The following is a 12,791-nucleotide window of genomic DNA, read 5'->3' as shown; positions in this document are numbered from 1 at the left end:
ATAGAGTTAAATACTCTTATTTTAAAGAGGTCTGTAAGCTATCCTCTGTACGCTTTAATTAAAGTAAGTCTAGTAGTTATTTTATATAGTAAAGTAGTAGTTAGGTGTCTATTCTTTAGCTTGCTGCCTACTTAATAGTATAATACTATATATTCTTAGGTATCTTTATATTATAAAGGATTAAGCGTGTAATCTTAGCTAGTTTATATATCTATTACTTTATAACTTTATTTAGAAAGTGTTTATATGAAAGAGAGAGTTTAAAAACGATTCTACTCTTTTATAGTTAGTTAATAAACTTAAAACTAAACTCTCCCTTGCTATTATTAGTCCTTTAGTAGATAATTATACAGAATTTACTTTACTTTTAAGTTTTAAGCTATAGCTTTAATTTCTAAATAACTAGTTAAATAGTTAACGTAGACTTGTTAATTAAGAGATCTACTTAATATATTCTTATAGTATTATCTACTACTAAAAGGAAGTATTTATAGCTACGAATTAAGCGTAGTAAGATATCAGAGATATTAGTATATAGTTGATAAATAAATATATTAGTTTTACTATCTGACTTTTTATTAAAGTGCTCTTTTATATAGCTTATAAAGTAAGCCTTATAATACCTCTCTTTATTTAGCTTTAGAATAGAAATTAGTCTTATTCTATAACTACTATAAGTAACTAGTTTCTTTAAATAAGCGTAATTTATATAGCCTAAACGTTTATAAAGTAGATCTGCTTTTATTTCCTTTATATTAAGCTGACTTTCTATTTATTCTTTTAGTAGCTTTAAGTCTAATAGAATTGTATTATATATAACTTAATATTAAGGATTTATATCTAGAATATATAAACTTTTATTTTTTATACTTATAAAGGCTAGTTTACTATTCTAGTATTTATTTACTAATATCTTAGTTAGTTCTATATTAATTCCTTTATCTAAGAGTTAATATATTAATACTAGCTTTATAGCTCTAAAGTTAAGTATATACTACATGTCTTTAAGGGTTAACTTATTAATAGTAATATCTTTATAACCTTTAGCTATTAAGTACAAATTAGTCGCTATTTTAATATATTTAGTATTACGTTAACACTTAAGTTACTTAAACTTAGCTAAAACTTTACTAAAGTAGCGAGTAGTATTAAAGTTGATTTTCTAGATAGATTCTGTAATAGAGATTATTAATAAAGTATATTTTATATCTTTAGTGTAGTAAATCTCTTTTAAAGGGAATATAAGATAAGTATTATTATCTTTAATTTCCTTTACTTTATTAGCACTATCTCTTGCGTAAGTATTCTTAGTTTCTATATAGTCTATGTACTAGTAGCTATAGCCTTTATACTAGGTATACTAATTTCAGCCTAGTTTAAGGCGATTTCCTCTCTTTTCTACGCGCCTTTTACGTCTTTATTAGCTACTACTCCTACTATTATTATTCTGTCTTTCTTATCCTCTCTTATTCTTACGTATATTACCTCTCTTACGTAAGTAGCCTTTACTTTTTTAGCTTTTATTATCTTTACTACCTTTTTCTCTATTATAGCCTCTATTCGCGTAGTTTATAGCGTTACTAGTAGCTATAAGTTAAAGCTATTCTCTCTATTAAATTTGATATTTATTAAGCTTTTATATAGTATCTCTAAAATCTAGGTCTTATAATTTTAAAGTAAGTATTATAGTAATCTAAGCTCTAAACGCTAATAATAACTATAATAGCTTAAGACGTATATCTTTATTAGTAAGAGGTTTACTATTATTACTAAGCTTTACTTTAAAAAGTAAAAGTCTTATAATATAGTTTTAAAATATTTCCTCTTTTAAGATAAACTTTATCTTAAAGAAATTATCTCTTATATTAGTAAAAGTAAGACTCTCTTAAACTACTTTACCTTTATTAGTATAAATAGCTTCTTAAAGAAGCTTAGTATTATTTAGTTTAATAATATCTCTATACTTAAGAAAGAAAAGCTTAAAGATTAAGTTAATAACTATTTTAAAAGCTTCTTTCTTTTCTTTAGCGTAAGTATTCTACTAATTAACACTATTTAGTATACTAACTTCAGTAAGAACGTAATAAAGAACTCTAGCCTTAGCTAGCTTTTATTTAGTCTTAAGCTCTTATTTAAAGAAGTTATTAAGCTCTAGTAGAGTTTTACCTTTTAAGGCTCTAGCGATATAAGGAATTAATACTTTTAATTAAGATAATATCATAATATAGTAGCAGATATATTAAGAGTTAATAAAGTAGAGATCTTAATAAAAATAAAGTTTTAAGGTCTTTTACGATCGATTGAAATTACTACTATATCAGAATTATAGTTATATAAAGAGCTACTATAGAGAGAGAGAATCTCCTATATAAAGGGGTAGCGTACTTAGTAGTACGGCCTATAGTACTAAGTCTACGCCTACAATCCCCATATTTCTAATAGTTTAGGGTGCCTAATAAACTGGCGTGCGAAACTTAAATCAACGACACTCACTTCGTCTGAAGTGAAGTCGTACAATCAGTAGTTCAATCGGTACAAGATATGTCAAGCAGATTGTGTAACTGTGACTCGAGAGAAACTATGAACAGATAATGTTGCTCAACGTCCGGAGGGGCTTTCCCAAAATGGACATGCCGAGGTGGCTAAAAAGGTCACGTTTCTCATGTAAGACAGACCTTCACGAAACTTACAAGTATGAGAACAACGCCTGTTCAGCTATCTCACAGCAACGATCATATTTTGACTGCGGGTAGTGAAACATGGTCGCCTCTCCTTCGACGAAGACCCCTCCTCCTTCGTGCAGCGATGTTCTAGTAGATTTCCCTGTCTCGCACGTCCTGCTGGTTACTATCAATCGGCCAAAGCAGATGAACTCCCTGCCTGTAGCGGCAAGTTATGAGTTAGATAAGTTATGGAAATGGTTTGATGAGGAGGACGAGCTGTAAGACCATCTGTCCTACGAATAAGGGAAGTAAACTGACAAATTTAACAGTCGGGTAGCCATCATCACCGGAGCAGGAACGAAGGCTTTCTCAGCTGGTATGGATCTGAAAGGTTGAATTCCAAACTCCACGAACGAGTAAAATCAATGAACTAATCAAGCAACCAGAACGAGAAACCGCCTCCGCGACTACAGACATCGGCGCCTGGAACAAATTCTACCCCTCTTCAGGCTTCGCTGGACTCACGCGTCGCACCGGCAAGAAGCCCATCATCGCTGCTGTGAACGGCCACGCCCACGGCGGTGGCTTCGAAATAGCACTGAACTCTGACCTCGTTCTCGCTTCACCGAACGCGGATTTCCGCCTCCCAGACGTCCTCCGCGGTACCGCAGCTTTTGAAGGTGCATTCCCGCGTATCGTGAGGAACTTTGGGCTGCAGAGAGCGATGTTACTTGCTCTGACAGGGTATGTGTTGAGTGCGGAGGAGGCGATGGGGTGGGGGTTTGTGGGGAAGATTGTGGAAAGTGAGAAGTTGGTTGAGGAGGCTGTTAAGTTGGCGGGGTTGGTGGCGAGTATGAGCCCAGATAGTGTGCTTGTTAGTCGGAGTGGAGTCAGGGAAGGGTGGGAAGGGGGAAGTGTGGAGGATGCGGTGAGGAAGACGGCGGAGACTTATGCGGAGAGACTGATGAGTGGGGATAATTTGAAGGAGGGATTGAAAGCTTTTAAAGAGAGGAGGGAGCCGAAATGGGTGCCTTCGAAGTTGTAAGTGAGGTAATGGTTACTCAGTCACCGTTTGTCTCATTGTATTTTGCTTTCCTGTCGTGGTTCTTGTGAGTCGTTATCATTAAATGTCTGCTAAGTGCCAGCAAAATAGTCCGGTTCATCTATCTATTAGCTCTAATAGAGGACTTTGTCCTCCTAGAAGCCTTTAACACGCGTTTCTCCATCCATGAGTCCATATATGTAGCATTCTCCGACCAAAAGATATCAGCGCCCATCTCTACGTCGCACAACGAATGGTGTCGTCGAGCCCAGATATATGCAGATTCTATCTCCTACCTTAATTCATAACGGTCCAAGTCCCAGATAATCTGACGGAGTAGCAAAAATACTTCGTGGGGGTACAAGGTTCAATACTGCTATGGTGAAGTTTTGAATCGAGTGAAGAACTTCGGCGCCGAAAGGTTGAGCCTGATCCGGATCCACGTGAACCATGAAATGCTCAAAGATCATTTGAAAATTTGGTAGCGCTGGATGTCCACAGATATTCATGCCCGCGAGTAGCATCTCCACACAACATCTGGGTAGTACGGCAATCCTGGGTGTAAAGCTTCTGGGCTCTACAAAGCCCTAGTCCTATTCAACCATGCGAAAAGTACTGGTCTACGGTGACTTTGTGCTTCTAATCTTGCCTGGGATGCTCTTGTGGGTAATATTGGAGACATTTCTTTAATCTCATCGACTATGCAGCCTGTGACAGACATCCTTGGCTCGGCCACATCGCAGACCGGACTTTTGGACGGCACACCTGGTTTGGCTACTCCGAGGACCTCTAAAAGCACGATATGGCGATATAATTGCATAGTAGATCGTCTAGAATGACAATGAGAAAATCACAGTTGATTCTGTCGCTTTGATTCGATCAAGAGACGCCTTCAGAAGTCTGATTTGACGCAGGTCTGTGAAGGATGGGGATCCGTATGGCATCGACATTTGCGATCCAGGAACCTTTCAGCACTTTTGAATAACAAGGGGTGAAATCCTAGCAAGCTAGGCCTGTATTGGTTGATTGTAACGGCCTGTGACTGAGATTCCAAAGCTGTGCCTGACCTCGGGGCGGCACGTATTCGCCTATGAGGTTGCGTGGATTGCTATTCGGTGGGTTTTTTGAATCCGCAGTGTTCTGCCAAGCGTTTCTATCCCGGCATTGCTCATGATCCGGATCCGTTTCTGCATGGCTGGCAGGGTTAAAAGCTTACTGTGTCTGTCCACTTTGATCATGTATATGTCTCACGTAACCTTGCAGTGAGCCGTTGTACGAAAGACAATGCCATATTTCCAACTATTAAGTTTTCACATATCAGACTCAACAGTTATCTAATCTGATGGATCTATTGAGATCAGGTGTTGCTGGTGTCGAAGTGATGAGAGGTTAGAAGTCAGGAGCTCTGTTCGGTGTGCTTACATTAAGTCCAAACACGCCAATGCCAATGTATTGATGTATTGCCGGATTCCGGGTGATGCTCCGCTGCGGATTATTTGTAAAGTCCTTCGGTCCTTGTCGGTCTTAGTATCTCGGTTCGCGCTCTAATCAGATGCCGTGCGTGATATACAGATAAGGTGAGATCCCGCCGCTCATAGTGTACAACCTTGTCAAGACGTCCAGACGAACCGTGGCTCACCCTCTAATTTTAAAAGTTTCCCAATTTTTATTGCCAGCACAACGACAAGACCAAGCCTTCGCTTCCAGGTTTCCCTCCACACATGACCATGGCAGCACAACCTTCCTCCGCCGAGACGCCAGTTTACATCCTTGATAGATTTAAGTTACAGGTTCAAGTTCCCTCAGAATCCTGTTTGAGCAAAGAGCAGCGTCTTCAGCCACCGAGTCGTGCCGACTAATTGTCAACAGCGTCACCCAGCCACATCCACAAGACCTTAGGATCACTGCCTAAAGGGCTGGGCACACGAGCAAGGTCAACTCTATATAGGCCTCCTTAATGGCTCCAGCTTTATGTGAGATTCGGGGATTGTGACACATTTGCGCTGCATCGATTCGTCCATCTGCTCCTGCGCATCACAGTTGATCCGCACTACCGCGGTTCCTTTTCCAAATGCCAGCATCCTAGAGGTGTGTGAGGGTCAGGTCCGGCCCAGGGCTCAAAGCAAGGCTTACTGAAGCATCCTCCGAGTGATCCGGCACAGCACAACGCATCTCACGTTATTATTCATTTCGGCCTTTGTTTCAGGCGGTGTGTGTGTTGTTTTAACTTGTCATTTTCTTTCACTTTTGTTCTTCATTCATTTTGAATTTTCATTTGAACTTTCTCCTCCTGCCTCAAGATCAATTATGAGGTCGATACAACTATTGGCTGCAGCTCTCCCCGTGACATGGGCATTCTCATTCAATGCCTGGGACCTGGGATTCCATGGCATGTATCCGACACAGCATTTCAGATCAGTCAACTTCCAACCGCCAGCCCCAAAAGTAACGAAAAGTGATCCACGATGCGACAAAGGAAACTTATTCATAACGCCAAGAGGGCCCTTAGTGACTGGGGCAGCAAGAGGTCCAGTGATACTAGATTCAAATGGGGAGATGATCTGGATGGACAACACAAAATGGGAACAAGCCATGAACTTTAACGTACAGAAATACAAAGGAGAGGATTACTTGACATTTTGGACCAAAACTAAGAAGAAGGTTAAGAAGAATGGTAAAGTCAAGAAATCGAAGAAATCTTTTGTGATGGTACGCTCCGCTCCATTTAATGCATGAGCCCAATAATTGACTTTTTAAGCTCAACTCGGCGTACGAAGTCGCCTACAAAATAACGCCACATGGTCACGGCCTCAAAGGGGACTCTCATGAGTTTCGAATCACACCTGAAGGTACTGCGCTCATAGCTATCTACAAGAAGCATGAAGCGGATTGTACTGAGCTCGGTCTCGGTAAGAAGTGCTGGATCCAAGATGGATGGTTCCAAGAAATCGACATCGAGACCAACGAGTTACTCTTCGAGTGGCGAGCCACAGACCACATCAGCATGAAAGATGTGTACAGCAGTCCTTCCATGAAAGACGGGCATGGGAAGAACAAAGCCGATGCATTCGACTTTTTCCACATCAACAGTATCGACAAGACCGAGTCTGGAGACTACATTGTCTCAGCGCGGTACATGCTCGCCGTGATATGCGTGAGTGGCAAAACAGGAGAAGTTCTCTGGCAGCTCGGCGGCAAGAACAACAACTTCAAGGATCTCGACCATGCACTTAATTTTGCATGGCAACATCATGTCACATGGCAAGGCAACAACACGCTCTCCTTGTTTGACAATCATGCCAACACCGTTCTTCATGCACCATCCAAACACAGCAAAGGCATGATCATCCACCTCGACATGGAAAAGATGACTGCCACACTCGTACACAAATACGTACACCCAGACAAAATTCTCAACGTCTCTCAAGGCTCCGTTCAAATCATCCCGGAAAGTGGTAATGTGCTCGTCGGTTTCGGCAACTCGCCTACATACGTCGAGTACGGATTCGACGGAGAAGTCCTCTGTGCCGCGCACTTTGCGCCACATCTTTTATTCGAGCTCGTCGATTTCGGCTTCGTGAAATCGTATCGAGTGTTCAAGCATCCTTGGGTGGGAAAGCCAAACACAGTACCGGATGTGGTGGTTGAGGATGGGAAGGCGTATGTGAGCTGGAACGGAGCGACAGAAGTTGCGGGCTGGAGATTACAAACTGCAGCAGAGATGGAAGCAGAGGACGAGGATGAGTTCGTGACCATCAGGGAAGTGAAGCGTGAAGGCTTTGAGACCGAGATCAAGCTTGATAAGAAGCATAAGTATGTGAGAGTTGTCGCGCTCGGCGCGAACGATGCCGTCTTGGCTTCTTCGGTCGTCGTGAAAGCGCCAACGAAATCATCAGTATGTCTCTAGTCCCACATCTTCCTCCTCCCAAATTTCAAGAATTACTCTGACATCTAACAGCTCTCCTTCTGGTCCATCGTAACCATAATGGTCCTCTCCGCCATTCTCTCCGGCACAACAGCAGCATTCCTAGTCCACCGGCGCCGCCTGCCCGCGTCCCTCACGCTCACACGTCTGCGCATCCACTTCCCGCGCAAGCTTTCCCACCTCCATATCATGAGTCGTGCGAAGAGCGGCTATCGCGATGTGCCTACAACAGACGAGGATTATGACACAGAGGCAGCACCGCTGTTGTTAGATGAGAGGTCGCCGAGTCCGTCGTAGAGGGAGATGGATGCGATGAGTATTTGTTGATTTGTGCAAGCGCGGGGAGCAAATGGGCAAGCAAATTTGGATGGGAGGCATATACCACTTTTTTCATTCTGTAATCCTTAATGGACTTCTCCTGGCATTAATTATCTCAGCGAGGAATGGTAAGACTGTATATCTAGACTTAAAAACTCCTTCAATCTACCGCTTCATTTCCTAGGTGATTCGATCAAGCTTCTGTTCAGAGAATATACTTCCTTTCCCTTGCTATGCCGGGAAAAGCTTGACTCGGTCTTGTCCTGACTTTTTGTACACTTGCAAGGACATGGATACTTCTCATTTCCCATTTTCCTGGCCCAGGTCCCTCCACTCCCACCCCCAGAATCCACCCAGACTTTCAACACACCGCCATCGGGACAAATAACCCACCACAGATAATTAGTCATGATTCACGAACGCTGTAAACCTGAAATCCTCGCCAACTTTAATTCCAAGTAGCCGTCGACTAATTTTGGAAATTTGGCTTGCTCCAAACCCGTGACGTACGTAAAAAGGTCCCAGGTCCCAGGTCCCAAGGATGGCGAGTCTGGGCATGCAAGGAAGTGGGAAATGTGGGAAAGCCACATGCGTAGCTAGATATTTCGTCAAGTAGCATTTGGCAGCGCAAAAGAGCAGAATTAAAATAAACTCAATACCTTTGAAAAGTCCATTCTATTGGGTCTTTTTGAACCACGCCACTGTCCACTGACTCGCAATCACACACCATTTCCCCGCCTAGCCAGACCAGGAAACAGGCACCTCTCCCTCCTTCTTGTCAACCAAAATCTCTCCAAAGCAGCCATGTCTTCTCTCATCTCAGCTATGCTTTATTCTATAACCATATACAACCTTACACCCTCCGCGTACAGACGACGTTCAAATTAACTTTTGTTGACACCGGGGCGCGGGAGGGTGTAAGCGAGGATGTCACTGCCAAGCTCTGATATGTTGTTGCTCGATTTCGGCACGGCACCCCAGATTATTGCGCAGCATCGTGCTGACAGACGGAAGTTTCGGGATGATCTGCTGAGTCTGTGGGGTGGGTGAAATGATGATTGATAAGATTGATCCTTTTTTGATTTATCTGATCAAAGTGTTCTGGGGTGGCTGACGAGGTAGGATAGAGTCATGTGATGTTGGGAGTCTGAGGTAAGGTTGTTTCGGTGAGGGTAATTCTCTTTGTTTGCAGGTTGCTGGACGGATACGGCGATAATCTTCATTCAAGATTCAGTTATGTGACGAGTGTATACTTGCGCATGAATGTGACTGGAGGCATTCATTCTTAATCAGATACCTGTCGTCACCAGCATCGATTTGCTGAGACGCACACACAGTCAATTTCGAAGCATAGCAACAAGGTGAGTCATGTCTACCAACCTACATCCACTTTGAATATGGTAAGTTACAAACTTTGTCCATCCGACAGCCCTTTCTATCCACAGATCAACGGTGACATTAATATTTCAGACCTTGCCTCTGAGCTCTCGAGTACTTTTGAAGGGCTTCAGTGTCCTTATCTCTATCTGCTATTCTCTGAGCCAAATAAGATATCAGTGACGAATATCTCGAGGGTGGCAACCAGAGAGTAGGCCCATAGTCTTCCACAACGAAGTTTGCAGCATATTTCCTGATACCCTGCACTGCGCTAGTGCGCTGGATAGATGCGAACACTGTCGATCTGTCGTTCAGCCAAACAGAGACGCGGTCAACCCCGAAGGCTTGATGACCCACTTTCGTAGTTCTTTCATCCAACAAACTAGGAATTGTAAGGTTCTTGAATTCTTGGACAGTGTCGAGCTTAAGCAGAGCAAGAGACACCCGACCGGGATCTACAAACACAATATACAAGAGAGTCTCTTTTGTTTTGTGGTTTGTGAAGTAAGAATGGAAATAATGAGGCCCACGATGAGTCCATGCACGGAAGGTTAGTTGAAATGAGCTACTTTGCTCGTTCCAAGCCAGCATATTTGAAGATATCTGATCTTCTCGTTCAATGAATGGCACTGGTCGTGAAATTTCGAAAGATCTTGCTTGGAGTAATCGTGTATCAATCAGGATATCGTACCGCGCGTCGTATGCGGAGTTGCACATTGTGGAATTTCGCGAAGATCCTTTCACATAGATTATTCTGGATTTCGGATACCGGTCGTCAGATTCGCTGGCTGGTAAGAATTTAGAGACTATTGGAGGCCGAAGCTTTTCGATCCAGGCTTCGCATTTAGATCTTACTTCATATATGTCAAAAGTGAATAATTGGTCACTCGAGATTCGGGAACATGTCCAGTTTTGAATATCGTTGTTTCTGTCCTCGTGGATAGTCCTTCTAAGAAGTACGGCAGGGCTTCGATGTTGAACCCCAGACCTTAAGCCTTGAAAAATCGCAGCGAATACGATGCCTGACTTGAATCTGTGTGCTTCGATGTCCAACAGGTCAACAGGGACGAGGAAGAGCGATATGTGCAAGCCCTTGTTTGACAGCGTCGTAGGGTACGGCTTTGTTCGAAAATAATTCCGGGTAGCCTTAGCCTGATCAAGGGCTCTCTTGGAGAGATCTGATGAACTGAGAGACAATGAGCTCAAGGAAGAATCGTCCTTATAGCAATGCCGTATTTCAGAAGACGACTTGAATGCTTCCAACCTAGGAGCAAGCAGATCTCCGCTACCCTTACGGTCGCACCAACAGAAAATCGAATCATCGTCGGTCGACTTCAAAATCTCTAGCTGTAGCCTTTGGAAGGCTTTTCTGCCTTCACCGTATAACAAAGGCATGTTGACATCAAATAGTCCCATCAGGCAATATGCCTCATCCTCTACTCTTGTTGTCTCTCTACGAGACGCCCATGACATTTTCTCTGCGACACAACATTCTTGCCAAGCGGAGATGGCACGAATCTTAGTGATCTGGGAGATCACATCTTCCAAGCTGCTCCTAGTTCCGATTTCCACCCAGTTTCGGTCGAAAAACACTACAGTTTCAGGGGCGAGCAATTCTTGCAATGTCCAGCCTCGTGTGAACCAAGCGCTATCTTCAAGCTGCTTCAGTATATTTTCCAGGCCATTGACATCTGACAGATATGCATAGCATACTCTCGCGTTTTCATACCATTTGAACATTGAGTTGATTGCCTCCGAAAGTTCGGCACTGCTGCTCTTGTCGATACAACAGGAGTCGACCCAGACATACTCCCAGCCTTCAGACTTTGCCTGCGCGCAGCAGCCCACGATCTTGGCAAATCCTGGCATGCTTGATCCTCGGTCACTTTGAAGGTCTTGAAACGTGACTTCCTCCTCCTCCCATCTATGAGATAAAATTGCATAATCTGGTACAGCCTTGTCGAAAAAGGTGTGGAGGGCGAGGGTTGTGGTGTTGAGGAGACGCATGGTAATGGCCGCTACGTTCGATCAGATGGTGATGTGTAAGACGTATGAAGTGTTGAGGATTCTTCTGGCTATTCCGCCTCTGTGACCGTTCGTAACAATGAAGTTAGTGGGTAGGACGATGTTCTGAGAAAGGGACGGAAATGAAACACCCGGCGTTGGTGGGGCTGAGCTTGGAGAGCTGAGCTGATGCGGCATTGTAGGCAGGCTTGGCTACATCTCGCTGGATTGGCCGATCGAACTTGAGATGAGATGAAGCTGGTGACACCTCCGATGATTCATGCTTTCCAGACACTAAATTATCTCCGTTCAAGTGACCGTTGCCTGTTGTTTTTACGGCCGTTGTTTTCACTCGCTTAGTTGTCTCCTCTGTGATGGAAAACTGCCCAGCTCAAAGCATCCTTTGCAATAACATCCCCAGACGTCCGTGCGATTCATGACAGGTGGCCATGAACCGTTCTCATGATAACCTTGAGTGAAGGAGAAAGGTGGTTATTTCCCACTGTTGTGTGCTCGCTCACAGAGGTAAAGTTGCCGCTTTCAGGAAGGAACACTCTACCAATCTACGATACTATATCTCGACGATTGAATAATATCTCACGACCAACACACAGTGACAGAGAACGTCCGTTCTCCTTTTTAGTAGGTAGATTGTCCACAATACGACATTGTCTCATTCACAAGGATTAAAGCAGAGCAACTAGGAGCGCACGGCACGCCGAAGTAAACAGCAATGACAGGAAAACAGTGACGATCATTGCCGATCTCAAACATTTGAGCATCGAAACAGAAAGCAGCGAATAAGTAATCCCAGCACTCATCCACAAGTCCAGGGATAAACCCCCTTTCGCCAGGTCAACTTTCATTCCCAAACATCATCTCAGCTCGCAAGACTAGGCATCCGTTACGAGATTGCTTCGGGCTCAAACCATTGATCTGGCAAGTCTGTGAGGTGAGTCACTTCAGTTACCATCCACTGACACAAAGCGAAAGTGAAAAAAGCAGCGATAGAAGCGCGCTACCCACTTTGCCCTGTTCTTGTTTCGAGACACTGATCCCGTCTCCCACGTTGTCAGCAGGGATATCAGTTCTGGATGCCAACCCTTCTGCTGCCTTCAAGCCAGCTACGGCGATCGTCCCTGAGTGTTTGGAGGACAATGTCGTGCAGGTACCCCGTTCGTACCTGGTGTCTAAGCTATTAGGGCGGCATGATCCATGTCTCACCGCTGTCATCTGTCTACCCCCATGGGGGCGGAAAGGCAATCGGTGTCGGGGAAGAGCATCCGGCGACCCTGGTGGGGGGAAGTGCAATGTGTCGCCCGGGACTGAACTTGAATGCCGTTCAAACCTCCCAGTCTTGGGCGCTGGAGAAGCTAGTGGATGGAATATGCAGTGGGGGTTCAGTGGTGCCCAATAAACATCACCCCCCGGGTGAAAACTCTGACAGCCATGGAGTTGGGAA

The 12,791-nt window shown here is 43.6% G+C and overlaps 3 protein-coding genes across 3 annotated transcripts; 2 read left to right on the top strand and 1 right to left on the bottom strand.

Moving 5' to 3' along the window:
- Positions 1–2,759: 2,759 nt before the first annotated feature.
- Positions 2,760–3,708, top strand: ONS95_010999 (uncharacterized protein; the record flags this gene model as incomplete). The annotated part of the gene is made up of 3 exons (XM_058504593.1): positions 2,760–2,941; positions 2,993–3,054; positions 3,110–3,708. The coding sequence occupies 3 exons, from the start codon at positions 2,760–2,762 to the stop codon at positions 3,706–3,708; spliced, it is 843 nt and encodes a 280-aa protein (XP_058359149.1).
- A 2,304-nt stretch (positions 3,709–6,012) lies between these two features.
- ONS95_010998 (uncharacterized protein) lies at positions 6,013–7,927 on the top strand (the record flags this gene model as incomplete). Its single annotated transcript, XM_058504592.1, has 3 exons — positions 6,013–6,414; positions 6,464–7,600; positions 7,664–7,927. 3 exons carry the CDS (start codon positions 6,013–6,015, stop codon positions 7,925–7,927), a joined length of 1,803 nt encoding a protein of 600 aa, XP_058359148.1.
- A 1,479-nt stretch (positions 7,928–9,406) lies between these two features.
- Positions 9,407–11,332, bottom strand: ONS95_010997 (uncharacterized protein; the record flags this gene model as incomplete). The annotated part of the gene is made up of 1 exon (XM_058504591.1): positions 9,407–11,332. One exon carries the CDS (start codon positions 11,330–11,332, stop codon positions 9,407–9,409), a length of 1,926 nt encoding a protein of 641 aa, XP_058359147.1.
- Between the last annotated feature and the right edge of the window lie 1,459 nt (positions 11,333–12,791).

Source organism: Cadophora gregata, assembly GCF_030347475.1.
Source record: "Cadophora gregata isolate MNR1 chromosome Unknown scaffold_5, whole genome shotgun sequence".
In the NCBI taxonomy this organism is placed as follows: Eukaryota; Fungi; Ascomycota; class Leotiomycetes; order Helotiales; family Ploettnerulaceae; genus Cadophora; species Cadophora gregata.
This window is presented reverse-complemented; position numbering and strand designations above follow the sequence as displayed.